The 20,506-nt window shown below is 48.6% G+C and overlaps 2 protein-coding genes across 2 annotated transcripts; one reads left to right on the forward strand and one right to left on the reverse strand.

Moving 5' to 3' along the window:
- Positions 1-942: 942 nt before the first annotated feature.
- Positions 943-5,001, reverse strand: LOC109782413 (protein ECERIFERUM 26-like). The gene is made up of 2 exons (XM_020341038.4): positions 4,356-5,001; positions 943-1,995 (listed from the first exon to the last, which is right to left on the reverse strand). Exons 1-2 carry the CDS (start codon positions 4,809-4,811, stop codon positions 1,168-1,170), a joined length of 1,284 nt encoding a protein of 427 aa, XP_020196627.1. The 5' UTR covers positions 4,812-5,001; the 3' UTR covers positions 943-1,167.
- Positions 5,002-13,029: 8,028 nt separating this feature from the next.
- On the forward strand, positions 13,030-15,290 carry LOC109782402 (uncharacterized). Its single transcript, XM_020341029.4, has 4 exons — positions 13,030-13,215; positions 13,363-13,668; positions 13,819-13,965; positions 14,610-15,290. The coding sequence occupies exons 1-4, from the start codon at positions 13,030-13,032 to the stop codon at positions 15,288-15,290; spliced, it is 1,320 nt and encodes a 439-aa protein (XP_020196618.3).
- The last annotated feature ends 5,216 nt before the right edge of the window (positions 15,291-20,506 follow it).

The following is a 20,506-nucleotide window of genomic DNA, read 5'->3' on the forward strand; positions in this document are numbered from 1 at the left end:
TGAGCGCTTGCGTCTGTATTGTGTTAGAAAAATGTTTGACCAACTTTGTAGAAAAAATACCAACTTCTACAATAATAAAGATATATGGTATGAAAATTAATTTCATGATGCATCTAATAATATTCATTTCATATTGGGAATCTTGATGTTTTTTTCTATAAACTTAGTCAAAGTTAATAAAGTTTGACTTTGACCAAATCTTATATGCAGATTAAAAAGAAAGGGTCTGTCTAGGACACATCTAGATGTGACATAGTTATGTCACATCTAAGCTGATGTCCACTCTGTTTGTGGTCTTTTTTTTTGTCCTAGTTTTTTTTTTGTTTCTTGTTGCTGCATTATATATTTGTGGGAGCTCAGATGTGATATCCTTAAAAAACATATAGATGTGAATTAGTCAAACTGAAAAAGAAACGGAGGGAACACCTCTTAAAGGAAGGGACAGTCTTCTATCCGATGTGGATTCCTACGAATTATTGTGTGGTTCCGGATACAGGCCCCTCTGTCCTCGCTTTTTGGACACATCTAGATGTGATATAGTTATGTCATATGTAAGCTGATGTCCACTCTGTTTGTGGTCTATTTTTTGTTTTAGTTTTTTATTTCTTTCTACTGCATTATATATTTGTAGAAGCTTAGATGTGACATCCTTAAAAAACATATAGATGTGAATTAGACAAACTGTTTTGTAATTCCATAGGGGTACGGACTGAAGTAACCACTAATCCAGGAAAGATAGATTTTTAGCTGGAAAAACCGAAAAAGCCAATACGTCATGTATCAAAACAATATCCTGCATTCGGCCGACGTAGTTAGCGTAGTCATCTTCTACAAATGGATCGACTATGTCTGGCTTACTCCTTTAAAACCGAATAATAATAACATAATTGTTAGAGGCTTATGCGTATCAAATCAAACACCCATAGACCAAGCAATTCGAGGTTTACCTCCAAGCCAGTCCTCTAAACTAGTTTGACAAATCATTGCAATCCTGGGTACATTCTGATAAGTTATTGAAGCAACTTATTTCGTAACATCGTACATTCGTACCACACACACAGCCGATCACACCACAACCGCATCGACCACTGAAATAACCCCAGCAAATCACGCTCGAAAACTACCAAACGTAAGGTCGTGCCAACTGAAAACCACCCGGCTGAAGTTTCAGGGAGCCGGCTGCAGGAGCGTGTTCCCGAGCGCGGCGCGGAGGGCCTCCGCCTCGTCCTTGGGGAGCACCGCCGTGACGACGCGGCCGCGCCCATCGGCGTCCGGCTGCACCAGCACGGCGCCCTCCTCGCCGACGCCGTCCAAGCCGTACTCCACGTGCGCGGGCCTCTGCCCCTTGATCTCCAGCCCGTACAGGTCCACCTGCTCCATGTCCACGAACGTCAGGTTGGCGCCGTAGATGACCACGTCCCCCGGGAAGGACACCACCGCCGCCGTCTCGTCGACGACGTTCTCGGCCAGCAGCGCCGCCAGCTCGGACACGTCGGACTTGGCCGGCGGCGAGCCCGCCTCCACGTACCCGACCCTCTGCTCGTTGGCCAGGGAGTCGCCGCTCCTGGCCGACATGTCGTTCCTCACCACCGTCACCGTCTTCACCTCCTTGCCGGCCCTGATCTTCGCCACCGTCTGCCACAGGAGCGCCGAGATGAGCTCGAAGGCGCCGCCGGCAGCCGCTGGCTCCTGCTGCTGCAGCCTCGTGAGCATCGGCTCGGTGACGTGGAAGGAGTAGCCCGCCATGTCGACGCCGGCGGGGACAAACCAGTAGTCCTCGATGGGCCCGACCGGCTTCACGGAGCGCGGCACGGCGGCGTCGGCAGGCGCGCGGTCTTGCGGCTCGTTCCTGGGGTTGACGGTGACGGCGTCTGGCGTCTTGCCGCCCAGTATCTTTGCCCAGTGGTTGAAGCAGGTGGTCGCCGTCGCCACGTCGCCGATGAGGTGCGCCCAGCTGAACCCCAGCGCCATCGCTCCACACTTGAAGTTTGTGACCTGCGAAGCTCATTCAGTCGGAGGAAGCGCTGTCATTTTTACAACTTGGAGCTGAAATCAGTTCCAGTGCTACTAGTAGTTTACTACTACCTCCTTTCTGATTTATAGGGTTCAATTCAAAAATCTCATCAATCAAGGTAGATGATGAGTGATGGAATAATTTTTATAGTTTGCAAAAGCACTCAATTAGTGTGCCCATTTTCTTCACAAAATTGTGTTTACAATGCATTAATTGCAATGCATGCATGAATAAAGTACATGCATTAGTCAACTTTCTCTTAATCCTCGAATGCAATGATTTAATGTATCTATCTGAACATGTGATGGAAAAAAATCAAACTGAGACTTATAAAATGGGAAATCTAAAATTTTGAGATAAGCCCTATAAACCGGAAAAGATGGAGTATTCAGAAGCCAGTTGGCCAAGCAACATGGAGTATTGGAGTGCAAAGCTTGGGACCGAAACTAGACGGACGACTTGGCCACATAAGTTGAGACACGGTGGCCCTACTCCATCCACATGGCAAAGCCGATCATAAATTCATAATGCACCACCGGCAATGACGGCGATCCGTAAAACATTTATGCTGACTGCAAGCGCACACGCATCCTTAAATGATCGTCTTCAGTCCGAGCGTTGGGTCGTCTTCAGTGTGAGTCTTCGCTCTTCTACCTACTTGGGCTCACTGTTGTCAAATGAACGCACGCATGGCTAACTAGGCATGCTAGCTTAGGCGCTTCACTGTTGAAGTTCAGGGATACAGCGTATTACTGAATTTCAAGCACCGAGAGAGTAACCGGTCGAAACTAAGTTACAATGAAAACTACTCTCTCCGTTCTTAAATATTTGTCTTTTTAGAGATTTTAAATGGACTACCACATACGTATGTATATAGATATATTTTAGAGTGTAGATTCACCCATTTTGCCCCGTGTGTAATCACTTATTGAAATCTTTAGAAAGACAAATATTTAGGAACGGAGGGAGTAGGTGAGAAGTGGGAACTGGTTTTGAAACATTTCAAAAATTGTCAAAAACAATACAGTATATTAAGAGGTTGATGTTCTATTATTAGCATGTGAAATTCAAGTTTAGACACAAAATCATTTGCGAGGAATTAAAAAAACAAATTCGGCAATAGATAGTGGCTTTTACTGTTTGGCACTAGTACTACTCATTGCTGAATTTGTAAAAAACCATGCCTCATAAATTAATTTGTGTTTGAACTTGGAATTTTATATGTCAACACAGAGCCATCTCTTCAACATACTCTATTATTTTCAGAAATTTCTGAAACTTCCTTTTGGCCAGGATAAACTTCTAATTTGCGATGTCAGTGGAGTACATGGTTTTCACCCGATATTCTCTAGCACCAATACTGGTGGTAGGATCAAATTCAGCTGGATCGTCCTTTTGTCGAGTTTGATGTATGATAGATTGATGGTTTAGTTGGAATTCAATTCAAGAGAGGTTGGCAGCTGAGATGTGGTACGAGTAGTAATCTCGGATGGAAAGGAAAACTGAATTACAGTACGTACGTACGTACACAATTTGCACTGACACCGGTTCTTGTCTCAGCAGAGGCAGACGTGGTGCAGTTAATACCAGCGCTGCCGACGCCTATTGGCAGGCCCCGGTACGGGCGCAATGAATGATGTATTGAAGTAAATCGCACATGATCTGCACAGTGGAACACCACTTACTTTTTCACCTTCCACATGCCAAAATTTTCTCGTCCAGTGTATCATCGTCAGTTGATTCAGCAGTGCATCACCATATTGGAACAAGATTTTGCTGGATGAAATCCCGATCATGCACATCGGTGGGATGCCCTATCCTACCGCTGAAACCGCCTCACCTGCTTCGCATGATCCCTGTGCATCGTACCACTACACTCTACTAACGATTTAAGAAGAGCGCCCTTTCAGTCCCCACGAACTAGAAATGCCGGATGCCGGATGCAGCAGCAATCAATCAATCAGTTTGCTCCCAGTCCCAGCAACATCAGCCGGGCGCAATAATGGCTTCCGATTTTGAGGCCCATACCCAGTTCTAGCATAATTTCTTGATGGTTACACCTACAGCTGCGAACCACACCGAAAGCTACATCTTTTGATGATCATCTAATCCTTATCCCGCGTCAAGAACCGGTCGCGCCAAGCCAGCCAGATCGACCTCTGGTAAAAAGTACTAAAATCTCTATCTACTTACAATGTCAACAATCCTCGCAAGCAACTCCCGATTGAAGATTCAACGGGCCGAGCAGTTGTTTAATCGAATAAGTGGTACTGTTTCATTTCATTATCGGGGTATGATTGGATTGGAGGCGAACGAGAATGGTGGACGGTGGTTTGTTTACCTGGACGTAGAGCAGCGGGGAGAAGAAGAGCTCGGGGCCGAGCACCTTGTCGTAGCAGAGCTGGCGGACGCGGTCGACGGCGTCGTCGCGGAGCCACTCGTCCAGCGCGCGCTCGCACTGCGCCTCCACGATGCGCACGCCGCAGTCGTTGCACTTGACGTAGGGCCGGCGCGAGGCCTCCTGCTCGTCGTCGGCGGGGCGGCGGACGCGGCCGGCGACGGGGTAGTAGGCGTCGAGCCAGGGGAACATGGGGTCCTTGAGCACCTTGGTGGTCACCCCGCGCACCACCTCCCCCGCCGCGTAGTAGTACACCCCGCGCAGGTAGTGCAGCCGGAACGCCAGGTCCGCGTCCCCCAGCTCGTACCCCTCCACCTCCGTCACCGAGCTCGGCACCACCGTCGACAGCCGGTGCCCGTGCACCGCCGCCGCCGCCGTCTTTTCCCCCTCCAGCACCATGCCGATCGCGCCGCGCAACAGCTGAGTATGCGTGCAAGCTCGCGAGTCCCTTCTCGGGCCAGGCTAGGCTAAGCTGCGCTCGCTCGCTCGCTGTGGAGTGCTGGTGCGCGGCCTCGGTTTGTTGGTGGGACGCGTGTGGGGGTGGCGTATATATCCGGCCCGGGATGGGTGGATGGACGGAAGCCGGCACACGGCAGCTCGCCGGTAACCGTTTGGGGTTTAAATACGGGCGCGGGCGGGGTTGGTTGGGGAGGTGAGCAACGGACGGACGGACGGATGGACTCGACTCGGCGGCTCCGACCCGCGCGCGCGCTGACCGGGTGACGAGGCGGTGCACGGTTGCCGGGCGGCGGCGGTGAATTGATGGCTGGCTCGCCGGGCGGGATGCCCCGCGCCGTGCGCGCACTGTTTTGCGTGGCTGGGTTCTCCGGATGTCGGATCTCATGGTCCTCGCCGGGTGATCTGTACAAGGATGGCGAAGGAATGTAGTACGCCAAGTGGGATTGGATCTGAGGCCAATTCCACCGCACGATCTCAAACGGACGTCCGGTTTGATCGGATTTTGTCCCTTTGAGGCAGCAATGGTTTCGCCCATATCCACTTCTGTTCGTTAGGGTGTTGGTGCGCCCAACGCGCAGCCACACCTCAAATCATGTCCGGGATGGATGTGATTAAAAAAAAAGAAAAACTACAATAAAATGCCAAAAAATAAATAAACGCAAATAAAAAAAATCATAAATTAACCATCACGGGCACAAAACGGCCCTGTTCCACGGTTCACATTGCCATAATTAACATTAGAAAAACGCCGCCCGCACGCTCCTGCCGTGGCCGCTGTTGTCGTCGTCGTCGCTGACGACGTCGACGTAGTCCGGCGGCGTCCAGAGGTGGGACGGCGGTGCGTGGTACACGGGGGGTGGGCTGGAAGGCGGGAGGTGCCTACACCACCTCCTCCCGTGGCGACGCCTCCTGCTCCGGTGACCGCGGCGGCGTGGGGCACCAGTTCACGCCCCCACGGCGTCGGCCATCTCCGGGGCCGTGCACGACCAGCTCCACTGCTGGCCCACCAGGCCCGGGTGGAACGCGGCCACCGACTCCTCCCTCCATCACCTCCTCCGCCCTCACCATCTCTAGCTCGGGGATGGCGACGTCGTCGGTCGCAGAGAGGCCCATCATCTCCTCGAGGCCCTCCCATTGGTGCTCATCGTGCGTCTTCATGGAGTCCTCCATGACATGCTGCATGAGTCGGGCCTCCTCCTCCGCTGTCATGCGAGGAGGTGGTGGTGGCGACGGAGATGGTGAAGGCGACGGCGTGGGCGTGAGGCCGCGCACCCGCGTACGCCCGCACACCTGGGGAGCAGCCGCTCCGCGCTCTGGACGTGGCCGCCGTGGCCCCGACGAGGTGCCGACGAAGAAGGAGGCGCGTCGCATGTCGTGCTCGTCCCGGAACCACGTGTCCCAGAGCCCGGAGTCGAGGGCGTACCTGGCGTCGTAGAAGAGGTCGTCGGGGAGGAGGCGGCGGCGGCGCTCGATCTCCTCGCGGCGGGCACGGCCGCTCGTCGGGACCGGCGGGATCGGCACCCGGTCGGCGGAGAGATGCCAGTTATTGGGGAGGTGGACGTCGCTCCACGGGAGCGGCGTCCTCGTCTCCCAATAATGCCGGCATATATCCGCGTGGATGTAGTGCCGGTTGTCGGTATCAAAACCGGCGGATCTCGGGTAGGGGGTCCCGCACTGTGCGTCTAAGGCTAATGGTAACAGGAGGCGGGGGACACAATGTTTACCCAGGTTCGGGCCCTCTCTATGGAGGTAATACCCTACTTCCTTTTTAATTGATCTTGATGATATGAGTATTACAAGAGTTGATCTACCACGAGATCGTAGAGGCTAAACCCTAGAAGCTAGCCTATGGTATGATTGTTGTTATATCCATCGACTAGTCTGGCCTCGGTTTATATAATGCACCAGAGGCCTAGCATAACAAGAGTCCTAGCTGAATACGCCAGTGGGGAGGAGTCCTTGTCTTGATCACAAAGTCTTGTGGAATCTTCCTTGTATGCGGCAGCTGTCCGAACTGGCCCATGAGTATACGGCCATGGGGGTCCTCGGCCCAATCTAATAGATCGGAAGATGACGTGGTGAGTACCCCCCAGTCCAGGACACCGTCAGTAGCCCCCTGAACCGGTCTTCAAGTTAGGGACGCTCCTCGATTTTTCCGAACTGTTCTTCATCTTCGGTCGTCGGTCTTGAAAACTGATTCAACAAATTTTCCCATCATCTGTCTTGAGGATTGTCGAGCTAAATCTGACGAGTTTATACGTCGGGTATCCGAGGAGCCCTTTAAGTCTTCGGCCTTTATCAATGCCTTGTTATTTTTATGCCACGCCTCGGGTTTGAAGTTGTTCCCGTGCGGCGGTGTCCTTTTGCATCCGAGCCCCAATGCCGGACTGCATTCGAGGTATCCTCTGCAGCCAAGCACCAACGTCGGACTGTGTTCAAGCTCCAACGCCGGACTGTATCCGAGCTCCAACGCCGGACTATATCCGAGGTGTCATAGATCACCTTGGTTCAAAAAAGTTGAAGGAGTTTAGCCGAACTTAATGCCGGAAATGCCCTCTATGGAGCCAGCCACTGGCGCCCGAGCTTTATGCCGGATTGCTTCTGAGGTGGTGCACCACCCGACAGCGGGCTGATTTTTTCTGAATATTTTTTATTGGTGCAATTTATTCTCTGCCGAGATATATAGCCGGTATATGTATATCCAGTAGCCCTCAGGGTGTGTGTCGGTCTAAAACCCGAGATGCACCTGAAGGAAAACATAAAACTGCTGATCCTAGTAGCCCCTGAGACTCAGGTCGATTAGCGAAATCGGCCTGAGGATCAACTCCTAGCTCGGCAGCATACGTAGGAATAGAAACGCAGTGTAATATATTAGAAATAATAATGATCAGCGGACGGGCCCCTGAGAGAGGGTCGTGAGAAGTCGTCGTGATATATTAGCTTGATGCGAGATAGGTCCAGATGGTACTTATTGTTGTCCGAAGACGCGCTTTCCCATAGTCCGATCAAGCCGAACACTGAGCCCTTTGAATTTTCTACATTGAATAGGCAATGCAGTAGCCCCCGAGACACTGGTCGGGTGGCAACACCAGATCAGGGGATCGATGTGCCCCTTTAATATTTGTAAATAATGAGCGCAAAGCCCAGTAGCCCCCGAGCCTTAATGTGGGCACGGGTGGCCGAATTAAGGATCGATATCCAGAGTAAAATCACAGATTATGTGTAATGATTCTATGTATCCAAGTACTTTACATCATTATTTTGACTCCATTGCGACCGTTTATCAGTTGAAAGTGGCCCATCGTCGGCTTCTACCCCTTTGTAGATACTATGCAGGGTGTTTCCGCAATAACAAGAGAACCCTTAGCCGACGTCTCGGTGCCCGAAGGCGGTTGTGTTAGTGGAAACGAGGCAATCAGATATGCGGGCTTTATAACTTTCGCTTAGTCATAGGAGCTTTAAACTGGGGAAGCTAGCTATGAGCCTCCGGTTAGTGTTCGGCGACATCCAAGGTCAAGCCGTAAACACTTCGGCCAATGTTATGAACGGCCCGTCATTTAACATAGTCATCGGATCGCTGACCAGTTTACACTTATTGTGACAGTCAGTTTTTGGCTTTCTCCACTGTGGTGCTTAACCATGCGAGCTGGAAGCACAATCACAGTGGTTCTCCCTTTGCACACCTAGCCGAACAAAGCGGAACGTAGGAGGCAAGCACAGGAGCCGGGCAACCCAACTATTGACCAAAGACACAATTTGAAACCAATGCATATATAGTAGTGTCCGAGAATGTTTTTGCCGAATCTCTAAAGGTGTCCGGCGTTGCACTGCGAGACTTATGCTGGAAACACACAAATAGTTTAAAAGTGCCGTAGGCTTGGAAAACCAAAAAAACTTCAGTAAAAACTGGACGTCCGAACTACAACAAGTGTTCGGTGCCAAATCGAAAATTGGTCTTAGAAAAAAAGGTGCTTCTGTCGTGCTTTAACATGACACATCCTATCTCAAGACTTCAACCGGGTCAGCCTACGGCTTCAACCTCCTATCCAGAAGGCGGAGTACTTCTCGTTAGGCCAGTTTAGTAAACTGATCTCTAGCGGTTTTGTGAGAGAAATTAGACTCCCCGGCTAGTGACCACACACTCATGTCGAAAAAGGGAGTGGTAAATAATAATTAAAAAACTTTGCAACGACTAAGAAGAAGAACACTTATTATAAAACGGCTCATATAAATTTAAGAGCCCCCAAGTGACTTGGGTAAAAGAATTTTATATATAATGATTGTATGTACCGAAGTAGTAATATCATATCTTTGTTCACCCGAACTTTAAACGCGTCTTAACCGACCGTCGGCTTCTCCCTCTTCGGTCAAGGACCGAAAAGTGTTATGTACTCCACCTGTCGAAAATATCAACGGTGTTTCCGACAACCAGGCAATCAGGCCATAAGGCTGTAACAGACAAAGCGCGCTCAGGAAACTTATGCTATATTACTGACGAAGTGTAAGAAGCATCTTCGAAGAAAAATAGTACCCCCACCGATACCTTTCTTCGGTTGCTCATTGTTACTATGAGACTTGTGCAATAGATTTTTTATACTCATGAGTTCCGTTGTGTGCCGACCATAATTGAAAACAATAAGAGCGCTAGCTTTCGGCTTCACCCAGTCTGAGGTCCGAGCTCGGATGACCCGATCGTGACAATCACAGAGGTGCTCCCTTTACTCCCTAGCCGAACAATCGGGAACGTAGGGGTAAACACAGGAACGAGGCAACACAGCTTGCAAATCGCTTAAGTCAATATGGTGCATATTGTGGCTTAATACAAGAACAAGGAACGAAGCCGTACAAGTATAATCATATGCAAGAGGAAAGGCTTCATGAAGGAAGCCCACAAGTGAACTGAGTATTTGAATTTGTGTGTCACAAACAAGGTTATGAAAAGGAATTTTTTTTCACAAACAACTTTTTGCCAAAAAAGTATAATGCTTGGTCAAACCGAACACAAGTTAAAAATTTAAAACTTTGAGCATGAAAGCGACTTAGCTGGTTAATGTGTTCGGCATTGATGACGCGGTCCGAGCTTGATGCGGGACAAGGTTCCATCCCCCAAGCCGGTCTCGAGGTGGCGGAGCGAAGAGCTCGGCACTCCGAAGTGGTGTCATACCATGACCAATGCAGGCCGGCAGAGTGACGCCAAAGTCCCCGGCGTGGGTTAATGAGGTGTTGATGAAGCCCCCCGTCCAGCCGAGGTGACGTGGTAAGTCAGTACGCCGAGTTGACGATACTGCCCGACCCGGATCATTTTCCTGTGCACAAAAAATAGTGCAAACCGGAGATAATAGTAATAATAATAATTAAAAAAATCGTTGCATAATATATAATTTATGCAAAGTGAGTAATAAAAGAAAAATATGGCCTGCGCGCCGAACACTCGATGAGGTAGAGCTTTCTCGGCGGTGCCGAAGTCCCCGAGGCTACCGAACACGTCGGTATGGCAACACGACCAACAAGGTGATCACACGAGCCGATTTATGCCGATTGGGACGACGGCGTCGGCTTGCCGAAGAGATCACGTGACGCAGTCGAAGTCCATTACTTCACAGGTCGGTCCGAGTTCCGGACGCGGCGTTCGCCGGACTATGTACGGAAACTGACCGAACCACCATGCGACCGTCGTTAGTGCGGCCACCATTCGATAGACCTGTGTACAGATGATGGAACAAATCAGAGTAATAATTTCTTGGGAAAAATAAACCCAAACAAGCAGAAATTACTAGGATTAATAGCACCTGGTTTATTTGTTGTAGCAATCCGAAGAAAGGTAACTCCCAAAATTGGGACTCGATCCGCACACCCATTGCCTGACGGGCGATAAAGCGATGGCATGGCGACGCTGGCAAAGGTCCGCTTGCCGAGGCAAAGCCCTCGGTCCAGCCAACGTGACTAGGCGGGTCGGCTAGTGACGCCGATGTCTCCGGAGTAGGTTGATGAAGAGGTGGCGGAGCCCCCGGTCCAGCCGAGATGTCGAAGCCTCGATGTCAGCCGATGAGTCGAAGTAGGCCGGCGTGATGGACATCGGCTTGAAAAAGCAACAGTGTGGCCCTGCCGATGCCGGTCGTGACGTGGTCAATGCCGGCTTGATGAAGTGACCGTGCGGCGATGCCGGTGTGCCCGCTCCGTGTAATCCGTGGGGCGGCGATATTGGTGATGATTTATCCTTCGCGATGCCAAACTCTTGTTCGGCTTGCCGAGATGATGATCCGAAGAAGTTGAGCTCGGCTCAATAAAGTGACAACGTGTCTAGCGCAGGTCGGCAGCCGTAGAACAACGTTGTCGGCTGGTTTGACACCAGCACGATGGTGAAGATCATATTCGAAAAGACTTCAAAATTAGCGGGATGTGTTTGGGAACAAAACACAATACCACATACAAAACTTCCTTCAAAAATGATGTCCGAAATCCCGTTCATAAAAAAGATGAATTCGGGTCGGATTCGTCCTCGTGCAGAAAACAGATCCAAAAAGTGATGCACTAATCGGAAGGTTCCCGGAGTTTGGACGGTCGGATCGAGCTGAAATTTTGAGGGGTGGTAGATATAGGAATTCCGCAGCTAATCAACGGTTGGATCTTCCAAAGGACGTCCGAACTAGAAGCTGGACACCACGCCCTAAACTCGTCCAGATTCCCGTCCAGTTTTGACAGGGCTCCGGTATATCGCGGATTGCCAGAGATTCCTCCATCGGAACTCGACGAAACTTTCCAGGGTTGTTGTAGACTCAATTCCGCACAATTCCACCGAAGCAATCGTTAAAAAGACACTTGAGGAGGCGGTGGCGACGGATACAAGTTCGCTGTCCAAAAAACAGCACGGTCGCCCGAGGGCAATCTTGACGTTGAGCCCCCGGGTTCCCTGGATGATTCCTCCATGATCTTCATAGAGATCAGAGTTGATGCTGATGAAGGCCCTCATCCGAACATGACGATCGGAGGTAGGGCGCAGTCCTCGGTCCAGCCAAGGTGACCAGCCGAGCCGGTGACGAAGAAGCCGACGTCGCACTTGATGTGCAGTCGAGCCATTGATCCTTTTGCCGATCACACAGCGGAACTCTCAATGAAAGCACCAATGTCGGTGTCAAAACCGGCGGATCTCGGGTAGGGGGTCCCGAACTGTGCGTCTAAGGCTAATGGTAACAGGAGGCGGGGGACACAATGTTTACCCAGGTTCGGGCCCTCTCTATGGAGGTAATACCCTACTTCCTGCTTGATTGATCTTGATGATATGAGTATTACAAGAGTTGATCTACCACGAGATCGTAGAGGCTAAACCCTAGAAGCTAGCCTATGGTATGATTGTTGTTATATCCATCGACTAGCCTGGCCTCGGTTTATATAATGCACTAGAGGCCTAGGATAACAAGAGTCCTAGCCAAATACGCTGGTGGGGAGGAGTCCTTGTCTTGATCACCAAGTCTTGTGGAATCTTCCTTGTATGCGGCAGCTGTCCGAACTGGCCCATGAGTATACGGCCATGGGGGTCCTCGGCCCAATCTAACAGATCGGGAGATGACGTGGTGAGTACCCCCTAGTCCAGGACACCGTCACCGGTCGCGCTCGCTGGCGGCCGTGGGGGCGATGGAGAATGCGGGCGGCGCGGGGGCCCAACGCGGTGGTGATGCGGGCTCCTCTTTCACACCGCGGCGGCGGCGGCCCGAGGACGAGCCAGCCTCGCAGTCGTGCTTCCCCTTGCGGCCGGTGTCCAGAGCCCCATGGCTGCAAGGCGGCCACCCGACGAGATCGAGGACGGGAAGAGGCTAGGGTTTGGGGCGTGTCGGGTTTCGAGGAGGCAGCACAGGCTGGAGTGGGGAGTCTGGACGACGACCGGTCCACGGCTTCCCCATTTAAGAGGGACGGCGACCGTTCGCCTGCGCGGATGATAGGTGGGGCCGACCGCGCGTGCGCATTAATGTCGGGGGATGGGAGGTAGGTGGCCGCCTGTCACGCGGCCCCGAAGCGGATGAGCGACGCGTCCGTTTGCTGTCCGCCGCGACCCAAACCTGACGCATGTTTGCGCTCGAAATGGGTCGGCCCGGGCACAAAACGGATCAGATAAGTCCAGGCCGTCGCGTGCTGGGCCGTCTGGTTTGTTCCTTTTACCCAAATGGATGGGGCCGAACGGGATGGGGTCACGCGGTGGAGTTGGCCTGAAGACATCGGATTCGGATCCACGCGCGGTGGCGCCGTTGGTGGCGCCGACGAACAGTGCGTGGGCGCTGCAACAGTGGTGGTGGTGCCGGGGACGGCGTCTCCTCTTCGGTGGACGCCGTATGTAGGTGGTGGGACTGGAGTGAGTAAATTGCAGAGAAGTACCACAATTGGGGCATTGGAAGCAGATTGGTACCAAGATTGGTAATTTTTACGTGTCAGTACCAAGATTGGGGCTAGCCGTTGCAAAAAAGACTAAAAGCTCGTTTTGTACTTATTGACACTAAAGCTGACCGATTGGGCCCGCCCGTCAGGCGCCACGCTGGCCAGTGCGCGCGTCGCCTGCGCTGGCTGCGCGCTGACTCGGACGAGGCCGGCTCGGCCCGTTTATGTGCGACCGAGCCAGACCCCGACCCCGACCGCGCTCGCTTCTTCTTTCTTTCTTCCTGCTCTCTGCCTCGCCGTCGCCTGCGCCCGCCACCGCCGGCCGCCACAGCACGCCGCCGCAGCCATGGTTCTGGAGGACGAGAGCAGCGACGACAACTCAAGCCTCCCGTACATGCACTCCGAAACCTCCACCGATGGGCTGAACCAGGTAAGTTACTCCATTGGAGCTAGGGTTAGGGTTAGGTTTAGGAAATTTGGGGATTTTTGTGTGTAGGTGGTCTTTGTTGTTAGGATTTCGTTTGATTTGATTTGTCCTCGTCCTCTGCACATGATGGTAACTTGGATTTTGCTTGGGCAGGTGCCTTTCTCTCTTGAGGACCCGGATTACAAGGGTCTTGAGCTAGATCTGATAGTGTTGTGCGAGAAGCATGGGAAGCCATCAGAGAGGCTTGTTGCGTTTGAAGGAACAATGACTGGGAGAAGGTTCTTAGCATGTGCAGAGCCGGTAATTTTCTTGCCTTGGTGATTAAGCACTGGATGTGTTCATTGAAGTGGCAGAGTCTTGTTTGCCACCTGTGATTCAGTTATGTGCATGCTAAATTTGTTAGGAATGATCATTATTAAGTTCAGTGGAATGCATTTCTGCTAAAATATATGCTCCTGTTGTGTGCACATGCTATTTATTTACACTTCTTTCCAAATGCAGTGTTGCTCAATATTAAGTTCAGTGGAGCCAGTTAGTAACAATTGCTTACTGCTGACAGTAGGTAGTCTCATTAGCTAGTTTGTTGCTGCAGTCTAGTGTAGTGTATTTAGGTGGGCAAAGTAGTTCACATTGTGTTGCTTATTACTGTTAGGATTTCATTATATTAATGGTCAATTCTTAGCAACTGCTGTTGCTTAGCACATGGCTGCTTAGCAACTTCTAAGTTGAATGGAGTGTTACTCTGGTGCCTGGTAAATATATGAGTTGATCATCCATTGTAGGATTACATTAATTTATTTTACAATGTGGTCCTGTTGCTTAGCAAATGGCTGTGCAAATCCAGTTAATGTCAGTGCCAACATTAGGTACTGCCATGAACTAACTGTTGCTTAGTACTCTTAGTAGTTGTATTGTACTAAATTTTGCCCTTCTAATTTTTCCAGGAAGGTCAGAATTGTGGGTTTGTTCAGTGGGTTGATGAGCAGTGGCCCCCAACAATGGAGAATGCATTGATGAAGCTTTGGTCAATGGTTGAAGAGAGCAAGTCTGCTAGGGTGAATGATAATCTTCAAAGTGCTCTAACTATTCATCAGTTGACAGAAGAAAAGAACAAGCTGGATGCAGACTATGACAAGTTAGTGAAAGATGTGCATCAACTTGTGGACTTTCAGCAGGATAGGGTTGTGGATTTCAGTTATCTGCAGTCTGCTGTCACATATCAGCACCAATGCAGAGCTGAATTGGTGGCTGGTATGAATGCAGAAATGGCAAAGAAAGATGCAGCTGCCCAGAAGCTTCAACAAAAGTATGAACTCCTGTGCAACCTGACAAGTGCTCAAGCAACTGTCATCCAAAACTTGAAGTTGAAGAATATGAAAGAGAAGGAATTGTTGAGTGAGGGTAGGATGAATTTGGAGTTGAAGAATGCAGAGTTCACAAAGTTTGAGGAGAAGCTCACCCAAGAGAAGCTAGAGTTGAAGCTCCAGGTTGCTGATCTGCTGAAGCTCAAGGAAAACCATAATGAAGAGAAGCAGATGCAAGAGTTTAAGATTACTGAGCTCATCAAGGCAGAGGAGAAGCTGAAGGAGAAGATCAAGGGGATCCAGGCCATCTTGCAGAACTGAACAAGATGACTTGAGATTAATGGGCATTGCAGACCTTTTGGGAATGATGGTTGTGCAATGACCTAGTAACTTAGAATTATGGTTGTGTAATGTATGGTTCTAGTACTAATTGTGAACTCTGGTTGTAACTCTAGTAGTTATGCTATTCATCCTTTTGTGAGAAAAGGATGGATTGTGCATTTGAACTCCACTATGTAATGTGAACAATGGATGTGTATTCTATAATGTGTTGAACTCCAGTGTTACTTATGTTATAGTGATGCTTAAATGCTTAAATGCATTTGCAAAAGTAATGCTTATGTTAGAGTGATGCTTATGTTATATTGATGGTTTAAATGCATTTGCAAAAGGAATAGTTACATATGTTATGTTACAGTGATGCTTTAGGTGGTTCCGTTGACCCCGAGCCACCCTAGACCCTAGTTGAATGCTTTAGGTGGTTCCGTCGACCCCGAGCCACCAAAACCCTAGTTGATGCCTTTATGTGGTTCCGTCGACCCCGAGCCACCCTAGACCCTAGTTGATGCCTTTAGGTGTTTCCGTCGTCCCCGAGCCACCCTAGACCCTAGTTGATGCCTTTAGGTGGTTTCGTCGACCCCGAGCCACCAAAACCCTAATTGATAGGTTTAGGTGTTTTCGTTGACCCCGAGCCACCAAAACCCTAATTGATAGGTTTAGGTGTTTTCGTTGACCCCGAGCCACCCTAGAGCCTAGATGATAGGTTTAGGTGTTTTCGTCGACCCCGAGCCACCCTAGAGCCTAGATGATAGGTTTAGGTGGTTTCGTCGACCCCGAGCCACCCTAGAGCCTAGATGATAGGTTTAGGTGTTTTCGTCGACCCCGAGCCACCCTAGAGCCTAGATGATAGGTTTAGGTGGTTCCGTCGACCCCGAGCCACCAAAACCCTAGTTGATGCCTTTAGGTGGTTCCGTCGACCCCGAGCCACCCTAGACCCTAAATGATGCCTTTAGGTGGTTCCGTCGACCCCGAGCCACCAAAACCCTAATTGATAGGTTTAGGTGGTTCCGTCGACCCCGAGCCACCAAAACCCTAGTTGATGCCTTTAGGTGGTTCCGTCGACCCCGAGCCACCCTAGACTCTAAATGATGCCTTTAGGTGGTTCCGTCGACCCCGAGCCACCCTAGACCCTAAATGATGCCTTTAGGTGGTTCCGTCGACCCCGAGCCACCGAAAACCCAAAGTGCTTCTTTTTTAGCCTAGACCTTAACAACATATCCAACAATGTATACAACAATATATCCAGCAATATATCCAGCAACAGAGTTACTCTATCCAATAGTATGCACCATTGTCATGAACATATCCATCATAAAAAGATATAAAAAGATATAAAAAGAACCATCCACATGAACATAGTCCATTCCAGGCATTGATTAACTAATAAATAGCAAGATCACATCCATCCACATGAACAAAAGCCAGCTCCAGAAATGGCATTAACTAATAAATAAATCCATCCATCCACATGAACAAAAGCCATATATGGCATTGATTCTTAAAGTACACCAGCAAAGTACAATAAGAGCACCAGCAAAGTACACTGAGAGCACCAGCAAGATCACATTGTACCATAGGATGCAAGAACACACATGAAGTATCTAGTTTTGAACATTACATGGCACATGTGCCATTTAGTGGTTACCACTTGCATAGAAGTAGGCTCTCCATCCTCTGTTTCTACCACTAGAAGGTGGAGTAGCAGTAGATGTAGAGGGAGCAGTAGATGTGGAGGGACCAGATTGCCTTGGGGCAGAGAATGTACCTCTCCCTCTCCCAGCACCTCTCCCAGCACCTGGTGCAGCACCTCTACCAGCACCTCTAGCAGCACCACTCCCAGCAGCTGCAGCTGCAGCCCCTCTCCCAGCTCCTCTCCCAGCTCCTGTTCCAGCTGTTGGTGTTGTTGTAGGAGTTGGATGAGAAGTTGTTGATGCTTGTGTAGTAGCAGCAGCACCAGCATTGGAATTCCTTGCAAGAGGCTTGCATAAACAAAGAAGGAAAATGAGTTAGTACTTAAAAAATAGAATGTACAAGAAGGAAAACCTGTTACTACTTATTAGAGGATTACCACATGTTTGTTCTTCCTCAAAGCCAGCTCAGGCTTCAACTGCTTGTTGCAGCTTGTGTACCTATGTCCTTGCAGTCCACAATTGCCACATGTTATAGTCCCCATTCTTGATGTCTCCTTAGGCTTTGGGACTTCAAATTTCCCCTTGATCCTCTTCTCTTTCTTTCTTCCTCTCTTCACTTTAAATGCAGGTGGGTCAATGTCTGGACCAGGGGTCCTTGTCCAGTCATGCTCACCAGGAACTGGATAGATCATTGGTTCATAAGCTGCCAGATAAATTTCTTTCTTGAAGAACTTGCTGACATAATCCTCTGGTTTTCTTTTGGCCTTGTTTATTGCTGAGATGGCATGGTTACATGGGATGCCACTTAGGTCCCATTTTCTGCACCCACATGTGTGCATTTTCAAGTTAACAGCATGGGTTTGCTGCCCACTTGTAACTTGCCACAAGTCCACACCAGCTTGAATTGGTTTGCAATATTTGGCCCTCTCCTTCTCAACCTCTAGCTTCTCACTATAATGGGGTGTTATGTCCCATCTAGCTTTCTTTCCACTCTCCCTATTCCTATGCCACCTCACCATCTGCTTATCCTTTATTCCATCACACATTGTCCTAATTGGTTTCTTCCTAACATCTAGGACATACTTGTTGAACACCTTAGATAAATTGTTAACTACAAGGTCAGTCTTGCAGTTTGTGTCAAATGCATGCCTTGCCCATGTTTTCTTGGGTATTTGACAAAGCCACTCCCAAGCTTGCTCACACTCAGCTCTAAGGTCATTCATTGCAATGTTAAATTTGTGTTCACTATATGCATAGGCAACATTATCCATACACTTTTTCAGATCTTTCCCCCTAAACCCAGCATTTTGGAAGTTTGCATAGATATGCCTAAGGCAGAACCTTTGGTTGCACTTAGGAAAGACAGCATTCACTGCATTTAGTAGGCCCTGGGACACACAATTAAACTAGCTAAGCTACTATCTAGCACAAAACAACCATATAGGAACAATGACATAAGATGCAAGCACATACCTTTTGTCTATCTGACATTATTGTATATGGACCAAACCTTCCCACTTCTCCTCCTAGGCAGATTTTAAGTTGGTGTAGAAACCAACACCAGTTAGGTGTGTCCTCTTGCCCAACAATACCAAATGCTAGTGGGTATATATTGTTGTTGCCATCTCTACCAGTGGCAGCAAGTAGTTGAGCACCAGTAGTTAACTTAATGAAGCACCCATCAACACCTGAGCAAGCAAATTCAGTATTAAAAACATTCAAATGCATTTCAAGATGAAACAATATGTAACTAATGCACAAGGTGAACAAACTAACCAATGAATGGTCTGCACCCCTTGAGAAACCCCTCCCTTGCTCCATTGATGCAATAGAACATAGCATGGAATCTTGGACCTGGATGGGGGATTTTTTCAGTGGGTGTTGGAGTTACAGTAGTGACTACTACTCTACTCCCAGGGTTTGTATCCATCACTGTCTGAGCATAGTCTTTCAACCTAGGGTATTGCTTCTTGTGGTCTCCTAGCACAACATCAATAGCTAGGTTCTTTGCCCTATATGCCATTGACTTGGGCACATCCACACCATACTTCTCCATGCATGCATCAATCAAAGTCTGAATGCCAGTTGTTAGATCAGATCTGAACAGTGACTCATACTTCTGTGCAAGCCACTTGGCACTTACCCTTGTTGTCTCTGTACTAATAGGGCAAGTGTGCTTAATTCTCATCTTCTTAATTACAAAAGTAGTTTCACCTTTTATAACTGCTGCCACCATAAAGAAGTTGCAATGTTTTTGGTTGCATTCTACAATTATTCTTTGATCTGAGTTCCTATGATATTTGAAGTTTCTGCCTTGAGTGATGTGTAAGTTCAACAAAGCCTCTCTGAATTGATGTTGATCCTTGAAACACATTTGTAGACATAATTGCTCATGTGGTGCCTCCATTTTCTCATTGTACCATTTTCTAGGAGGCCTCTGCTTTGCCCTGCTCTTCCTTTTCTTTGGCAGCACAAATGCCAATGGCTCATAACCATCATCATCAGCCTCCTTCAACAATCCTTTCTCTTCTTCATCAGATGAAGGTTGGAAATCAGGTTCCTCCTCTTGAACTACACTTGAATGTGTCCTTGTTGTAGGCCCTTTCCTAACTGGAAGCTTCTGTTTCTTCTTCTTCTTCTCTTCATGTACAATTATAGTTTCTTCATCCTGTGAAACAACCTTGTCATCTTCATCCATTTCAAAAGGTTCCTCAACCTCTGTGTCACCAGAGTAATGCACCATTTCTTCCTCCTCAGATTCTTCATCATCTGTTTCTTCCTCTTCTACTTCATCATACTCTCTCTGTTTCTTTCCCTCATCCATCTCTATGTCATCAGCATCACCCATATAAAAAGGGTTTACATCACTGTCATCTTCACCTTCACAATCAGAACCACCACTGCCATCATATCCCTCTTCTTCTTCTATTTCCAAAACAGCTTTCAGTTTTCCTTTTACATTCTTGCTCTCTTGTGTGCAAACACCAGTACCATGAGCTACTAAACTGCAGCTGCTACTCTGACTTTCAAAGGCAACTCCTTCTTCATCAACAACATAAATGGGTGGCTCACTGAGATCATATAACACAGGCTCTTCATACACAACAGTGGATAATTCTTGCCTCTGAAACTTGCTGCAAGGTGGTGGACATGCCCTCACTAGCAAATTTAAAACCTTACACTCCTCAACCTGCCTCTTTACTAGTTGCAACTCAGCATTACTCTCTACCATCTCCAATCCTTTCTCCCCTAAATCTGGATTCTCAATGTGAAACAACAGATCATATTCACTAAATCCTTGGGTTTCCATCACTGCAATCATATTCAGGTATGTTACATCTGAACTGCAGAGCTTCAGCTCTAACATTTCTGAAGCATCAAAAAAGAACCTAACATCCAAAATGTCATCATACAAACTGCAAAATGAAATAACAGACAAAATTGGTTAATAAACAATTTTACTTAACATATTGTCTAACATATAAACAAAGATTTGTTTCAGTTAACATATAAACAGAGTTTTGTTTAAGTTAACATATACACAAGTTAACATATAAACAGAGCTTT

This window comes from Aegilops tauschii, chromosome 2, assembly GCF_002575655.3.
Source record: "Aegilops tauschii subsp. strangulata cultivar AL8/78 chromosome 2, Aet v6.0, whole genome shotgun sequence".
Lineage (NCBI taxonomy): Eukaryota > Viridiplantae > Streptophyta > Magnoliopsida > Poales > Poaceae > Aegilops > Aegilops tauschii.